Raw genomic sequence first — 17,500 nt, 5'->3', positions numbered from 1 at the left:
ACATTTCCTTGACCTGAGTGTCTGCAGGAGTGGCTGTAGTAGTCTTCTCTTGGCCGAAAGAAGTCCTGCAAGAAGATGTGACGTTGATGGTCCCTTCTTTGGTCATTTTAGGAGGTTCGGCATCTTGAAGGGCATTGTGGAGAGTATACTTGGAGGGAACTGCTGGTCTCGGGAGACAGAAACAACAGCTGACCTGAGGGCACTGACCTGACCTTTTAGACCACATGTCGTACAGGGTTGTAAATGTACGAATCAGTTTCCCCGTAAGCTACAGCGCAATTAGGAGGCCCAAGTGCTTTGCGGCGGAAAGAAAACAACGACAGCGAACAATGCAGGTGAACCACGTGCAATGCCTGGAGCTATGTCAGGTGACATAAGGCGTGACCACCCACGACTTATTTTGAACATTTCAAAACTGGAGCAGGCTACAGCGCCCTAGTGGGCAGAGCTTAGAGCCTGGACGACCCGTCACCATACGTCTACGATTTTACGTATGTTTTATGTTACATTTACAGTTTACTGACATAAGCTGTTGCCAACTACCAATTTCCACTCATGCATGGGTGTGCGTGCGTTGATACGTGAATGTGTGACCTTAGCATTAGACTCTCAACCAAATCAAGCAAATTAGTAACGTTTTTAATTTAGTCATGTTTTTTTTAGGACAAGAGAAATCTGCTTATTGTCTTCTCTAGTGCATAAAAAAATGATTACCCATAGCCTGAATTTCAAGAACAGTGTTCAATTTGTCTCATAATGCATGAACTATTTTCTCCTCATTAGCTTATTGGTAGGTATTTCATTGTGTTTAGGTCCTTGTTGGATGAGTTAGTTATGAGCTCAACTACAGATCTCAGGGTTTGATTCCCTGACTCTGCCAACAAGGAATCTGAGTAATTTATTTCTGGTGATAAAAATTCATTGATCGATGTGGTTTGTATTCCACAATAAGCTATAGGTCCTGTTTCTAAGTAGCCAATTGGTTCCTAGCCACGTAAAAATATCCAATCTTTCAGGCCAGTCCTAGGAGAGCTGTTATGCTAAGGTCACACATTCACGTATCAATGCGCACACGCCCACACATGAGCGGATATTGTTAGTTGGCAGCAGCTTACGTCAGTAAACCGTAAATGTAACGTAAATGTTCAAAACAAGTCGTGGGTGGTCACGCCAAATGTCACCTGATGTAAGTCCAGGCATTGCATGTGGGACCCACGGTGACTACTGCAGAGTAGGCGCTAGGGTCACCTGCATTGTTCGCCGTCGTTGTTTTCTTTCCGCCGCGAAGCACTTGGGCCTCCTAATTGCTCTATAGCCTATGGGGAAACCGATTCGCACATTTACAACCCTGTACGACATGGCAACACTGTAGCGTGGTCTAAAAGGTCAGGTCGGCGCTCAATACAATAACAACAACCCTCAGGTCAGCTGTTGTTTCGTCTCCCGAGAGCAGCAGCTTCCTCCAAGTACTCTCCACAATGCCCTTCAAGATGCTGAACCTCCTAAAATGACCAAGGAAGGGTCACATCTTCTTGCAGGACCTTCTTTCGGCCCGGAGAAGACTCCTACAGCCACTCCTGCAGACACTCATGTCGAGGAAATGTCATCTTCCACCTACAGGAGTCGGAGTTGGATGAGATGCAGAGTGATGACATCGACACGGAGGACGACTGACAGACAGGGAGAAGTGGATATTGAACATATTCCACTTCCTCAAGCCCCACATCGTCCATCAGAAGAAGCCCAAGATGTTGGGACTGCCAATGTTATGTATATTAAAATGTCTGACTTAATTTTTTTTATTTGTTGAAAATATACAATATTTTACAGTACATGCAGAATTCTACCAAAGTGAATTTACAACCTGGATTTTCAGAATGCAATATTTTTACATTCTCTCATACATGGTCCATCACTTTATAGTCTGGTCTGTTTACAGGCCGGCCATTTTGTACCCTACAGCCCCACAACGGTGGGCGTGGTAGCGACGTGAAGTTGACGAACATAGAACATTACACTATTGGTGTAAGTTCCAGGTAGACGTCCGACCTTGCTTTCTTTGCGTGTACATTTGCGGCACAATTTACGGTCCTGGCTTTACATCCGTTAGCCTGTGTCCTGTTTACCAGCTGTTCAAGGTCATTTCACTGCGATGATGCCGACGATCCACATACGTGGGCATACGCTGTTGCTGTCGTGATACTTGAATGTGTGACCCCAGCATTACTTAGCTCAGTGGTCTGGTTTAACTGAGATATACTTAACTTATGTCATTGTTTGCATTTTGAACAATTAAAGCAAGACTCTTTTACAACTGTCGTCCACAAGTTTGGACCGAGAAGAATCACTTATATGTTGAAAGAATAGATATGGTATGACTGGTATATTTAGTAGCATTGCTAATAGAATTACTAACACTACTTCTAAGTCAATGATCATTGTTTTATGCCTAGGAATTCTCCATCGCGTTACTTGCATTAGCCTTTTGTAGTATTAAGGTTTCAAGGTTTGAGTCTGGTCACCCCTTCATCATAGATAGTAGTATCATAGCGGTTGTTCACATCTCGTCCAGATTTTTCTCACTGTATTTTGTTCTTCATTTTACAAAATTTATTCCAACGACGTCTTTGAAAGCATCTTCTGTTCATTCTCGTTGCAGGGGGAGGGCGGATGGGTCGACCCTAGACATCAGGACACAGCTTGGGTGGGCGTGAGGCTCCGAGATCTCAATGATAATCCGCCTCAGTTTGTCCGTCCTCATGCCCACGTCACGATAAGTGAGGACGCCCCTCTGGGCACTTTGCTGACCACTGTGTCCGCCCACGATCCAGATGCTGTAAGTATAATCGTTGTGTAAACTACTTTCGGTTCGAGGGAAGCTGCAAATTGTCGTTTATGTTTGGTCAGGGACACCCAGATTTCATTGAACACGAGATGTTAATTCCCTTTCCCTTTCATCTAACAAGTGTTATATTCCCTACGTAGTGATCCCTGGGTGCACTGTAGGCATTACTAAAGGTTCTTGCGGTGTCCATTCGGCCCCTAGCTGCAACCACTTTCATTTCTTTTACTGTACCTCCGTTCATAATATCTTTCTTACATCTTGCTGTCTATCCTCTCCTAACAATTATTTCACAATGCAACTGTCAGGTTATTCCTTTGTTGCGTCTTTGAAACTTGCTTACTCTTAATATTCTATTCCTACGTAATGACCCATATTTTGACTTTGTGATTGGTACACCCAACATGAGGTAACAGAATGAGTGTTGTTTACTTAGGCACTGCTTGTTTTTATTTATTTATTTATTTATTTATTTTTTTAATGCATCACGTGGACTCTCCATTTATAGCCATTTATACTAAATTTAATTCTTTCTCCTCTTGTGTCGATTGCGTTACGCGAAGACCTGCCTGCTTAGAACTACCTACATACCAGTGACCCCCAAGGGTTTTCGGGGGTCGTTATCTAAGACTAATATTTATATTCTTTTGTTTATGTTTTTTACGGCTATCCCCAACGGACTTGTTCTGAACATGCTGTAAAGGTGGATAAATACCTGATTTTTTAAAACCCTTGGGGTCACTATCTAGGAGAGATCCGAACTACGTTGGTGTTGATAAAAATAAACCTTAGCGTTAAAACATTGAGGTTCCTGTGGATTTCACTAAACTACTTTTTTCCTTTTTTTTTTTTTTTGATGGCAATGGCGAGACGCCTCTTTAGCCATGAATTGCAGTGAGACTGGGAACTTGAAATAAAAAAAAAAATAACCAGACGAAGAAGAATTGCCAGAATTTTACTTTGCTTAATGTTATTCCTTTTCCTGTATTCGGAAAACTGTAATGCTATTCCAGGAAGAATAACATAACAATTTCTTCTTTTAAAGAACAGGTTTCATTTTGCAGGCTTGTTTGCTCATTGTATACCAGTGAGTCATCATTTCAGAACTTTACCGAGGATTATATACAGGTGTTTTCAAAAGTGATTTACCTTACCTGCACAAAGAGATGGATAATATTTTTGTGATCTACGTCATTAATACCTCTCCATAGTGTTACCTGGACATGGTGTTTCTTATTTACTGATATTGCGGAAAGTATCCATGAAACTTAATATGTTCACAGAGATCGTTGAGCATTGTTGATTTTTTTTTTTTTTTTTTTTTTTTTTTTTTTTTACAAAGGTTCAATGAAACCACTAAAATTCAACTTTCATTTGAAGGGATGAATCTTATATCTGGAAATTCATTGCTTGTAAGCAAGTCTGGATCTGTTTTCAGGGGCGTATCCAGGTTTTTGGAATAAAGTGTTCTTGGAGAAAGACTTCATATTTCATTTAGTAAGATTGTATGCCTTCCCAGTATATTTAAATGGATCCTCATCAAATAGTATGTGACTTTATTTACCTATGTATGTTTCGAGCAGTAAAAGTAAAATTATGTTAATAGATTTCACAAGTGAAACCATAGTTGCCGTTAGATATTTGTAGTATATACAACAATATCTAGGAAGCAGGGAGAGGTGGTATCAGCTCTAGCTTATATTTGAGGAAGAAAAAACGAGTCCAAAGACTCTTACTAACCAGTGATCTTACCCAGCGTTATCCTTAGAACTTCACCCGTTTACTGAGCATTGGAACCACTGAAAGCTACACCGCTTCCGTTCAGAAATATCCTCGCTTAGACTTATTCAACAAAGGACAACAATGTAGTACAGCTGGGGAAAATATACCCTTGAGAAGGGAAATAAAGCCTGCTCCGGTTTTGGGATGGTTGAATGTTACATAAAGCTCGCTTTAACTCAAGTCTGTTTTTTTTTATTTGCGGTAGAAGTATGAATTAATCACAGTGTTTGCGTCTAAAGAGTTATTAAAATACATTTTTTGTATAAGTTGTACGTTATTGTATTACTGTACACTACTGGTGTCTTAGTTCTAAAACAAGTGAGCAAGACTGTGAGCAGGATTTTCATTGTTTCGTGCAAAGTCCTTGAAGAGTGTAGTATATGTCATTCAAATATTGTTTTTCGATTTGAATCCCTTGCTGATTGAAACTGACCATTGTGGCACATGGCATGGCTGTAACATAATGAACTAAACTTAAGAGGTAGGTTGTATGAACTAATTAGGATTTTACCAAATAAGTGAAGATCATAAGTATAAGGACCAGATGGTATCTGGACAGTATTACGATATACGATAAAGGAACATCTTTGTTTATTATGCACGCCACTTCTTTTGGCCGAAGCGAAGACATTTCTTTTAGATCATATTGTAAAACCCAATAAGGCGACATTAAACGTTCTTGGGGTGGACATCGCAAACAAGCAAAGGAATATGGGACAGTGTGTCTGCCAAATGAAATAGAAGAATCAGGAAAGTACGCGGAAAAGCGAGGAAAGTGGCATATATTTGATATAAATGAACTAATAAAAGAAAAAAAATGTAAACATGTAAACAACATATCAAAACAGATTTTCACTATTTAGAATAAAAGTTAGCTAGAAAATGAACAATTTGGAGTTTTGCATGCTCGAGGCTTTTATTGTTTAGTAAATGGCTTAGGAACTCATATTTACGGAAAAGAATATAGTTGCCAATACACACACAAATAAATAAATCCTCATGACTGCTATCAACAACATGACCAAAATACTACAAAATAATCAGCTTTCATTGTTTCGATTTTTCACATCTTGAACCCCCCCCCTCTCTCTCTCTCTCTCTCTCTCTTCTCTCTCTCTCTCTCTCTCTCTCTCTCTCTCTCTCTCCCCTTTTTTTGTTGTAAAGTTAACTTCGACAATCTTGACTCCCTTAAACATGAACTCTGAACTCGATTGACGCTGCTAAAAAAAAGAAAGAAAAAAATGCATTCATTAAGAGAAATTAAGAGACAGATATAGAAATTTGCTTGGAAATGGGAAACAGTTGGTAACATATTTTTGAGGGAAACACGATCCCTGTAATCTGCAGCCCCAGAATTCCACCAGCTGCAAGTTCTTCCGAAGAAATCTTTTCTGAATTCCGTACCTTGCAGACTTCCCAAGTGAAACTTTTCTAACTCTAATGGACTGTTGTTCGATGTGGCCTATGTAGAACGTCCATTTCAGCTGCAAGTGACGATGTTCCTGATATATGAGATATAGACGATGATGATACTTATACTCTTGTTCTGGTTTTTTAGTTCTAAAACACACACACACACATATACATATATATACATACGTTAAGTGTACAATTTCTGTTATAACTGTAATATTTGTCCAAGGATTTGGGTTTAAACTGGTGGCTTATATTCCTTTCAAATGTTCATAAATTTCTTACATCACCAAAATTGCAAGAAATTTATGAATATTTGCAAGGAATATAAGCCACCGGTTTAAACCCAAATCGTTGGTTGACTAATATTATAAATTTATGCACAGAAATTGTACACTTAGCTTATATATATATGTATATATAATATATATATATATATTTATATATATAATATATATTGTATATATATATATATATATATATATATATATATATATATATATATATATATATATATTTATATGATATATTATATATATATATATATTATATATATATATATATATATATATATATATATATATATATATATTATATAATATATATATATATATATAATATATATATATATATAAATATGACTGTGTGCTGGAACTAGAAAACCTGAACAAGAGTAATGGCATCATCATCGTCTATATCGTATATATCAGGAATCACTGTCACTTACAGCTGAAACAGACGTTCTAAACAGGCCACATCGACCAACAGTCCATTAGAGTTCGAAAAGTTTCACTTAGGAAGTCTGCAAGGTAGGGAATTCAGACAAGATTTCTTCGGAAAAACTTGCAGCTGATAGAATTCTGGGCTGCAGATTACAAGGATCGTGTTCCCCCAAAAATATGTTACCAACTGTTTCCCATTTCCAGGCAAATTTCTATATCATTCTTAATTTCTCTTAATGAATGCAATTTTTTTTAGCAGCGTCATTCGAGTTGGGAATTCATGCTGAAGGGAATCAGGATTACACTAATCAGCAATAAAAACGCGTAATACACTTTTTTATAACTGGAGAATCATTGTTCACTTAAATGTTTCTTAGAAATTCACTGGGAACGCTGCGTTTTTTATCGATTATTTGGGTTCATTATCCACGGGACATTGGGCAGGGCTAAGTCTTACTTTCATCTGTCATTTGCGAACACTGATGAATCAAAAATAAATTGTCCCAGTTTTCCTTTTAATTTTATTTTGAAGCTAGAACTATACCAATACCAGTTTTGTGTTGTGTGTGTGTGTGTGTGAGAGAGAGAGAGAGAGAGAGAGAGAGAGAGAGAGAGAGAGAGATTTCACTGAAGTAGATTAGTATCAAATTACTTCAAATGTAGTTACGCATCCTGCATATCAAGCTCAGTTCCAAAATTCCTTTTTTCCCGCGCGATTTCAACCATTTTTTGAGAACCTAGTGAACAAAAACGACGGATATACTATTGCATTTTTTTTACCAGTCGCTCCCTTAAAATCTCAGAGCGGCTGATTGCATGAAGCTGAGTCTTCAGAATAAATCTTTATTCGCTGGTGCAGTTCTGGAACTGAGCCCCTGCATTCGTCAGTTTCCTTTCTGACAAAGATGGCTATCGGTTGTAGGGAAGAGGTTCTTTTTACGTGTCTCACTTTTAAAAGACTTTTCTTCAAACGTTTCTGTGAGGGTTTTCTGCATCTCAGCAGTTGGCAGCTTCCATCGTTTGTCTCAATTTCCATTTCCTTCTTTCTTACGTTTTTAGATGTGATTTCTTTTTATCGCTTACACTTCGATTTTAGTTTATCGATTCTCTGATCTAATTTTTGTTTTCCAATTGGATACCAGTCTTCAGAAAAACTTGATAGGAACACTAGCTAGAAAAAACCTTTTGTAAATAGTTCCTGCGGCATAATCATGTGACACGAAAAAGGTATCAATAAACAAAAAGTAAATTTCCATTCTTACAAAGCCTCTATAGCATATTACATCTCTTTATTCCTGAGTTAATAAGAAATCTAAGTTATATTCAAATGCAGTATCACCCCATTGGAGTTATTCGTTAGATATTTACAAGTCTTAGACGGAGAAAAATAGAAAAATACATAGACATGTATATATGTATGTATGTATGTACATGTGTATGTATGAATGTATACATTCTTTCATTTGCGTATTTATTTTAGGTGCGTTCGTTATGTCTGTGTTTGTCATTTTTACTATAGTAATTGCTGAGTGGCCTTCCTCTTCATCTTATGAAAAGCCTGGCTCTTCTCTGCTACGGTCTCTCTCTCTCTCTCTCTCTCTCTCTCTCTCTCTCATATTTCATCAGTCTTCATATTGATATTTTCCCCGTTTATTCCATCACCCCAGGGGGGAGGCGGCCAAGTGGACTACTCGGTGGTGGGCGGCTGGAACTCGCTCCAGGTGGACGAGAGCGGAGGCGTGACGCTGTCCCGCCGTTTGGACCGCGAGGCTGAAGAGGGCGCCCTGGGCATCGCCAGAATCCTGGGCACGGACAGAGGGGAGCCGCCCCTGACTGCCACCGCTACCCTAACCATCACCGTCACAGACGTCAACGACTGCGCCCCTCGAATTCTTCCTCCGGACGTCCTTCACGTGAGGGAGGGCGACCCTCCCGTCCTGCTCGGCGTTTTGACGGCAACTGACGACGATATGTGGTCTCTTGGGCACGGGCCTCCCTTCAGCATGTCGCTTTCGCCGTCGAATCCTTCTTATGTAATGGATTTTGTCAGTCTGAAGTTCTATCAACGTGAGTATGACGATGTTGTTTGGTTTACTATTGATGAGATTCAGGCCTTTTAAGCAATTCGTCGTTTAAGACATTAAAGAGAGAGAGTTGGAATGGTCAGACAGGACGGTAGAGATATCCATACTTCTAGTGTGTTGTCTCTCAAGATTAGCAGATTTTATAGATACTGAGGCCGACGTAGTAAATATGTTCTTTTAGATTTGACATGCCATTGATACACGTGTTTTGAGTAGAGAGTAACTCAAATCGATTTTAGTGTTGCTGTCGATTTAATAAGTCACAAGGCACTTATTAATAAAGATTTATTAAAACCACAAGGCACTTATTTATGAAGATTTAACAAATCACAAGGCACTTATTTATATAGTTTATAAAATTACAAGGCACTTATTTATATAGTTTATAAAATCACAAGGCACATATTTATAAAGATTTATTAAATCACAAGGCACTTATTTACAAAGATTTATTAAATCACAAGGCACTTATTTATAAACTTCAGAGTCTAACATTGGGTACATATGTTTTAGGTTTACTTCAAAATTAAATTACAAGTAGTCAGCAACCGGTTGCTGTTGATGGGATCCCGAATTCCACAGGGTAGTGTTCTTGGCCCACTCTTAATTTTAGTGTTTCGGTTATTGGGCTGGAAAATAAGATAGTTCAGTATGTCTATGATTCAACACTTGAGGTTGTAGTAAAGTCTCCTTTTATGAGAAGTGAAGTTGCCCTTAATCGTGACATGGAGCGGATTGGTAAAATGTGTAGTCGATGGGGTATGGGACTGAACCAACGGTAAAATGAAATCACTGTAGATTAGCAGATATAGTAAAGATTTTCCACACCATCTTTCCCTTCAGGTGGATGGGCTTTACTGTCTGAATCTGAAGCTAAATTTAACTGTTCTAGGTGTAGCCGTTACATCAAATCTTACTTTCGAGAAATATCTAATTCAAGTGTCAGCAAATGCCTCACGGAAGTTAGGTATTATTTGTAATGCCTCATATTTTTAAAACAGTGATAAAATTAATGCGACATCTTTTAGGTCATTTGTCCTTTCTCTACTAGAATACTGTTCTTCGGTGTGGATGTCTGTTTCTGACAGAAATTTATCTCTTTTGGGTAGAGCGGTTCGTGGAGGTAGGGTTATGTTTCCTAATGTCAGCGGTTATCACTTGGACCATCGGCGGATGGTCTCTTGTTTGTCACTTTTTTCACGAGTTTCAAAAGAGATCTTTCACATTCATAATTGATCCTACCGAGTTCTTATATTCATCACACTTGAACTGTGGGACAGTCTTTCTGGGGATGTCGTACAATTGGAACTTGAAAAGTTCAAGCGGAGATGCAATGCATTTCTACCCTAAAACAATTCCCCTTCCATTTTATTAAATTACCAAAATTCTTTTACTATTTATTTATTTGTTAATATGTTGTTTTTGATAAGTGAGATCTCTGCTTTCTGCATTTCCCTTCACCTCATCTCTCATCTTTAATGAAGACCATTTTCTTTGAAAGCTTGAATTCCGAGTCAGTGTGCACTGGTGGTCTGTTCCATATGAAAGAGATGAAGATAATGGTGTATATATGTAGGCTTTTACTGTACCTCCATTCATATTCTCTTCCTTCCATCTTGCTATCCACCCATTCCTAAGAATTGTTTTCGCAATACAACTGTTACCCCTTTCGAACCTTTCAACTCTTATTTTTCCTTTCAGCACTGAATGATCTCATAGCTTCCAGTGTTTGGCCTTTTTCCTGAAATCTGTATTCCATTCCCAGGAGGAACTGGGAGAAAACCCCACAGTCCCACTGAGAGGTAATAGTTGAAGATGCCAGGCTGTAAGAATAAAGAACTGTATAATAGTTTAGCAATACAATATCCCAGGATATCCATTGATCTCGTAACTTTTTGATTTTCTAAAACAGTTGGAATGAGAACCATCGATTGTATTCTGATATTTTTGCTTTAATGATCTTGATGGAAAGCGTAGTAAAAAATTGTAGGGGACAGAAGTTAAGGTGCTGTTATGAGAGTTATTATGATACAATATTATTTACTATGATCTGTGAATTATATATATATATATATATATATATATATATATATATATAATATATATATATATATATATATATATATATATATATATATATAATTCCCAGATCATAGTAAATAATATTGTATTATAATAACGATTCTTTTTCTTTGCGTATATAAATATATCTATATATGTATATATATATATATATATATCTATATATCTCTTTGATATAAAGTATGTATCTATATATATATATATATATATATATATATATATATATATAGGGATTTTTGATTTATATAATATATTAGGATACAAATATATATATATATATATATATATATATATATATATAACGATAGATATATATTATATATCTATATAGATATATAGATATAGATATATATATATATATATATATAATAATATAATATATACATATATAATATACAATATATATATTAATTATTATATATATAATCTATATATTATAGATATAAAAGGAGGTATATATATATAGATATATATAAATATATATATATATATATATATATATATAGTAGATATATTATATATATATTAATATATAATATATAACGCAAAGAAAAAGAATCGTACTGAACGTTTAAAAAAAAAAAATAGAAAAAAAATAATGACCTTGATAATTCATTGAAATGACGTCACACTTTTACACTGATAGAATTCAGGTCTGGCCAACAACAGGAAACTCGAAGTTCAAGAAGAAATTATACATCCAAAGTCGACCCAGTTCCATATGTATCCACGTTGACGAACAATTGTATTTTATTATCTTTTCTTCAATTTTTTTTGTGCCATTGTACAAAAATATTTAATCTCTTAAGAAACGAAAGGTATTACTATGTGTGAAATGAAAATGCGTGATTTGACCGGATATTATTTTTCCTCTAGCTTTTAGAGATCTCCGAAAGAACATGTTCTTAAATATGTTGCTGGTGTGAGCGTTCTTACATATGTTGCCTGAATAAAAATGTCCTTTTGGCCCTTAGCTGAACCCGTGCTTCAGTCTTGTACTGTACCTCCGTTTCCAATATCTTTCTTCCATCTTGCTGTCGAAACACTCCAACTCCGCCTTTCACTCTCTGGGGCTCAGAGTGGCTGAAAGTGCCCCAGTGCTTGGCTTCATAGCCACATTTTCGTAGTCATAATGACATAACATGTTTCTTTGTTTGTCCTTTGCCCCACCAGATGTCGACAGCGGTCGGGGAGGAGCCGAGTTATGGACCCGAGGCTCCCTGGATCGTGAGAGCCATCGGACGCTCCCTGTGGAGGTCGTGGTTGGCGACGCCGGAGGACTTAATAGGACGCAGACAGTCACGGTTGTTGTCGACGACAGGAACGACAATCCCATGAAACCTGCTGCCAAGACTGTCTATCTGTGGAAGACCCAGGTGAGAGAGAGAGAGAGAGAGAGAGAGAGAGAGAGAGAGAGAGAGAGAAATGGTTCCTTCCCTGCATAATATTTTCGGATACATTTTGTAAACCACAGGCAATTTACGACAATCGCCTACGACTCCACCAAACAATGTCTGTTTCCTCCGCAGGGCAGCGGGTCAGACGCGCCCCTGGGCCGCGTGTACGTAGACGACCCAGACGACTGGGACGTGGCTGACAAGACCTTCCGGTGGGCGGGGAAGCCTCATCCCTTGTTTACGCTGAATGCTGATGACGGTTCCATTTTTGCTTCCAGCCTCGTCCGAGAAGGAAGGTGAGTACCGTCAATTAAAACGTATCCGAATGAGTGGATTTGACAGCCAGACAAGTAAAAGGGGTGGAGTCAGTCTGCGTTTAGATTTCCTTTCGTCACAGAATAATACAAGACATCCAGCCATTTTGAACTATTGGTGGAGTCTTTTTTACACGGCATGATTAGATCATACTACAACATCAGTATTCACCATTCTCCTCTTTTGCATTGGCCTTTTTTTTTATTATTATTTTTTGTCAATTTATAAAAAATTGCATTCCTATGGCAACTTCTGAAAATGTCATTTGCCAAAAAGTCAAATAAAATTTCCTGCACCGTTGAAATAATGACAGTATTATAATGTTTCATGAGAGAGGCACAATAATTGCAACACCTTCATTACTGAGACATGATTCGGAGGATGCAGCCATCATGCCTGAAATATTGCAAGCAGTTTAAAGATCTTTTTTTTGAAAACTATTAAAGTGCGCATTTTAGGTTATTTGAAGATCAAATGCTTGACAGTAGTTTCATTAGCTATAATCTAAATAACGATGACCAGGTATTTTGTCATGTAGAAGGCAAAAATGTACTTTTATTGTTTATTGTAAGGGAAACAATTCACCCCTCAAAAAATGGATGAAATTGTAACAAAGATAAGTAAATACCACGAGGATACAACTGGAAATCAGGTATAACATATCAACTATTGATATTTCGTATATAAGATGAGAGACATTTCCTTCGCGAAAGAAATAAGCGTACTTAGTAAGCTCAAAGGTTCCCTGCTAAAAAAACTATACATTCTAAGGCCATGAGATAGTGTTTTTCGTAAACAATTTTTGAACCGACGTATGGATTTCCATGCTACTAAAGAAAGCACTGAGTGTTTCTAACAATGTCCTAATTTATGGTAGTACACTGAGTTGACAGATGTGCTTAATTAAGCCGTTTACTCTTAGAAAAAAGACCAACTTCTTGCCTTTCCTCAGACCGTTGCCAACAGGTGGTGCTTTGTGACGTATCTGTGACGCAGTGCCATCCCCTGTACTTAACGATTAAAAAAGAATTATATATCATCATACAATATATTAATTTACTTTAAAAGATTTCATATTGCCCAATATGAATAAAATAACATTTAACCGTTAGTCAAACAACCATTTGATAACGTATAGCGGAAGATACGCTATACCGACGTCAATGATACGTGTCACCACGTTTGCGGATGGCTGGGTGGCTAAGCGCAGCTTTAACCTCATTTTCTTAAGTAAATTATTAATGAAACACAAATGGCGATGCACTGTACTTCCGAAAATCAGGATGAGGTTTGAAAGACTAAGTGCTTTAATGGCGTGGGAATCCATAAGTCAGATTAAAAGTTGTTTACGAAAAACACTACGTTATGGCCCTGGAATGCTTAATAGTTTTCTTGACTGCAATGAAGCGGCCCCATGTCCCCATCTCTAATTTATTAAAAAAACTCTCAAGGAACCGTGAGAATCATTTCATAATTGGGATTATGTATAGATTTTCTTTTGTATGTAGTGCGTACATACATACATGCATATACTGTACTTGTAGAGAGCTAGGTCTGAGGCAGTAACCAAGACAACGGACATTTTGGTGAATGAACCCGCTGTGCAATAAGGTTTCTCGGCATGAGCCACCTCACACAACTACAGGGAACGCTCATCAGTAGTGCGTGGAAGAACCCTGCATAAAAACAGTAATGCTTTCTCTTCGCACTTCTGCATTCTACCCCCACACAGATTAAATCTCCTAACTCTGATTCATCGTTTCACCACAACTAACCTTCGAATCACTTCAATGTATCACCACATTTCTCGTCATTCCATTTTTCTCCTGTACGACATTTACTACACAAAAAATGAACATCCACACTTCGCTTCCATAAAGAAGACTGGGTTTAGTTATCATTTCATACATTCCCATCAGGCTTCAGGAGACACTCCCAATCTACTCCCAATCCTTTGAACGCCCCTGCTCCCTTCTTTACTTTCCCTCATCTGTTCTTCAACTATTTTGTCATTTTACCTTTTGTGATGATATTGACCCCCAAATACGTATGAAATATAAACACTTCAGTTCTTCGACCATCCGTAATAACTCTCGAACTATTTCATTAGTATTTCTGGTATTTCTCTCGACTAATGACGATCTGCCTGCAGGCATCACCAATATGTATATATGCATATTATGTTTGTGCACATGTATATATAGAAATGATGAGATTGTGTTTATTGCTCAAAACTCATCTTTTTCTCTCACACACATATATATGGCATTTTAGTACCTTCATAACTAAATTTAACCAGAAAATTAATATTTAATATTTTCCCAAAACATAGCTTAGCAGATATTTAGTTCAGTAAAGAGCACAAATACCCAAACTCCCCTGAATGCCAGCGGTGCTAAATCATTGTGGCGTTGTCAAGGCAGAGAGTGAAGTTTCCATCTGCATTCAGCTAAGTACAGAGCAACGGGATCACTCATGACGCCACTTTTTGACTGGATGACACCGGAGCATTTGCAGTATCCATAAAACAGAGGAAAAAGTGCTCACATACTCGAGGACCATTTCCTTTTATACGTTGTTTTATGTTTGGAAGACCTTTAAAAAATCATGGGAAATCAAACATATGTGAGGGCAAAGTAGCTATTAGACCAGAGGTTCTCAAACTCCATAACTCCTCGACCCCCTAATGAAGTTTAAATTTTTCTATCGACCCCCTAGACTACCATTTAATAGTTCAAGAAAAAAAAAGAAAAAAAAACCCACCAATGTCAAAACCAATTTGAGAATGATGAGTTTAGTACTTGACATGCAGTATGATAAAAATGTAACACCTAGTAAGAAAATATGTTTAGAACTTTAGATATACGAGTATATATAATTTAATTCGCTGACCCGTTAGTTATTCATCGACCCCATTTTAACACTGACTATTCATCGACCACTTTGAGAACCCCTGTATTAGACCCATGAAACAAGTGGGAAGAAATAATGGCAATGTTTCTAATTTTGATGAAGACAGCGCATTTTTAATACCATGGAAATTACCTGACATAATTTCGTATTTTCCAAAATCACCGGTACACGTATCAGTCCCGATATCTGGTCGAGATGTATGTAATATTCGGAAACCGAACAAGTCGCTCGAATGTCAACCGAAAACGTACCGGGTTCCAGTATGACAATGACATCTATTGCAGATGACAGGAAGTTTGAAGTCAGTTCAGGACTTAGACATTTGTTGTATTTGCTGAATGCAGTAAAGGAGCAAAAATATTGAATTGTTATTAATATTGTCATTATTGTCGTTGTTTCCCATGACGTGGAGAAATTCGTCTCTGTATGAAAACAAGTAAAAAAATGCGCCGGAGTTTCTTCGTCGCAGCAGAATTTTATACACGGCCCATGAAACTTTCATCACAGCCCATCGGTGCCCTGTCTTTTTTTTTTTTTGGCAACTACATCGGTGCCAGATGCACATTCATGGCTAATTTTAACCTTATATAAAATAAAAACTACTGGGGCTAGAGTGATGCAGTGAGATATGTTTGATGATTGGAGAGTGGATGATCAACATACCAATTTGCAGCCTCTAGCCTCAGTAGCTTTTAAGATTTGAGGTCGGACAGAATAAGTGCGAACTGACAAACAAATAGCCATCTCAATAGTTTTCTTTCACAGAAAACTAAAAGGAAAAATGACAAAATATAGAGGTGTAATACATAAAGAATGATGAGCAGAACAGATAAATTAGTGATTCAATTATTACCCTTAGAAAATGGTTATCCATTATATGGCTGCGGCACTTTCCCAATGAAGGTTTTCAAAGAAATGAATTAATTAAAAAGAAACCCACAAAATCACTGTGTAACATGTTTACTTCTAAGTATTTACATTTAATTTTACTCCACACTCGAGTACTTCCAGGCCCTATCTGTGGTCCATTTTCAAGAGATGTTTGGGTTGTCAGCCTGGGTGAAGGCCCAGACATCTCTTGAAAATGGGCCACAGATAGGGCCTGAAAGTACTCGAGTGTGGAGTAAAATTAAATGTAAATACTTAGAAGTAAACATGTTATACAGTGATTTTGTGTGTTTCTTTTTCAATCTTCAGAAGAAAACTGAAAGAAGTTTTTGTTTGGTTCAAAATAAATTAGTCTTCAGTTTCTTATAAACGAGTAGGACAGAAACCCACGAGACACAAACACTGAAGGGTGAAAAGGAAGGTTTGTTTTCAAGGAAGTTTGGAATCGAACTAAGCGGGAAGCCTTCAGAATAATATGCACCATGGCAGAGAGTTTCATTTTTTACTGGTTATTATTGTGATTGATGCAACTTATGTCTTCAGAGAGAACATTGTTTCACACTGGAAGAATAATCATGCTGAAGTTGTCATCGCTATCGTTATTATTCTCCATATATATGAAACCTACATAGACCGACTGCCTCTAGTGAGCTAACGTTATATGAGCCTCGACAATCATTACAAATCCTCAGGATCATTAAGCTTTGTAAATGGCGTTAGCACATGTAATAAATTGTTATGAAAAGTGAAAGGAAGTCAGAAGTAATTGGCAGTTATGTCTTGAGAAACTACTTTGGCATTCACTTAGAAAGCCAATCAAGTGAAGTTACAGCCATTAAACAAAATGAATTGTTTCTGAGATGCGTTGTGATCATTAATAAAAAGCGGGAGGTTTGTGGGTATTTTCCAGTCTTCTATAAATAACTCTTCTGTGGCCAGTTCAGCGAGAAATTTCCTAACCTTTGCATATGATTCGAAGTTGAACAAATTGTGGTATTTATTATTTCACTACGGCTGCGTTTATACTTGAATTCACTAGTTCACGGTTCAGTTAAAAGGAAG

At 37.4% G+C, this 17,500-nt stretch overlaps 2 protein-coding genes across 2 annotated transcripts in view; one reads left to right on the top strand and one right to left on the bottom strand.

The window, feature by feature from the left end:
• The window catches only part of LOC135209741 (thiol S-methyltransferase TMT1B-like), a 597,585-nt gene that overhangs the window by 510,025 nt on the left and 70,060 nt on the right, over window positions 1-17,500 (bottom strand). The gene's annotated exons all lie outside the window — the stretch shown is intronic.
• LOC135209489 (neural-cadherin-like) overlaps window positions 1-17,500 on the top strand; it is a 149,998-nt gene that overhangs the window by 120,446 nt on the left and 12,052 nt on the right. The window contains exons 10-13 of the mRNA XM_064242143.1: window positions 2,660-2,836; window positions 8,427-8,826; window positions 12,099-12,301; window positions 12,455-12,618. Of these exons, the coding sequence (XP_064098213.1) occupies window positions 2,660-2,836; window positions 8,427-8,826; window positions 12,099-12,301; window positions 12,455-12,618 (944 nt within the window). The remainder of the gene's footprint in view (window positions 1-2,659; window positions 2,837-8,426; window positions 8,827-12,098; window positions 12,302-12,454; window positions 12,619-17,500) is intronic.

The sequence above is a fragment of the Macrobrachium nipponense genome, chromosome 38 (genome assembly GCF_015104395.2).
Source record: "Macrobrachium nipponense isolate FS-2020 chromosome 38, ASM1510439v2, whole genome shotgun sequence".
Taxonomy (NCBI): Eukaryota; Metazoa; Arthropoda; class Malacostraca; order Decapoda; family Palaemonidae; genus Macrobrachium; species Macrobrachium nipponense.
The sequence above is the reverse complement of the archived record's forward strand: the minus strand, read 5'-3'. Positions and strand labels throughout refer to the sequence as shown.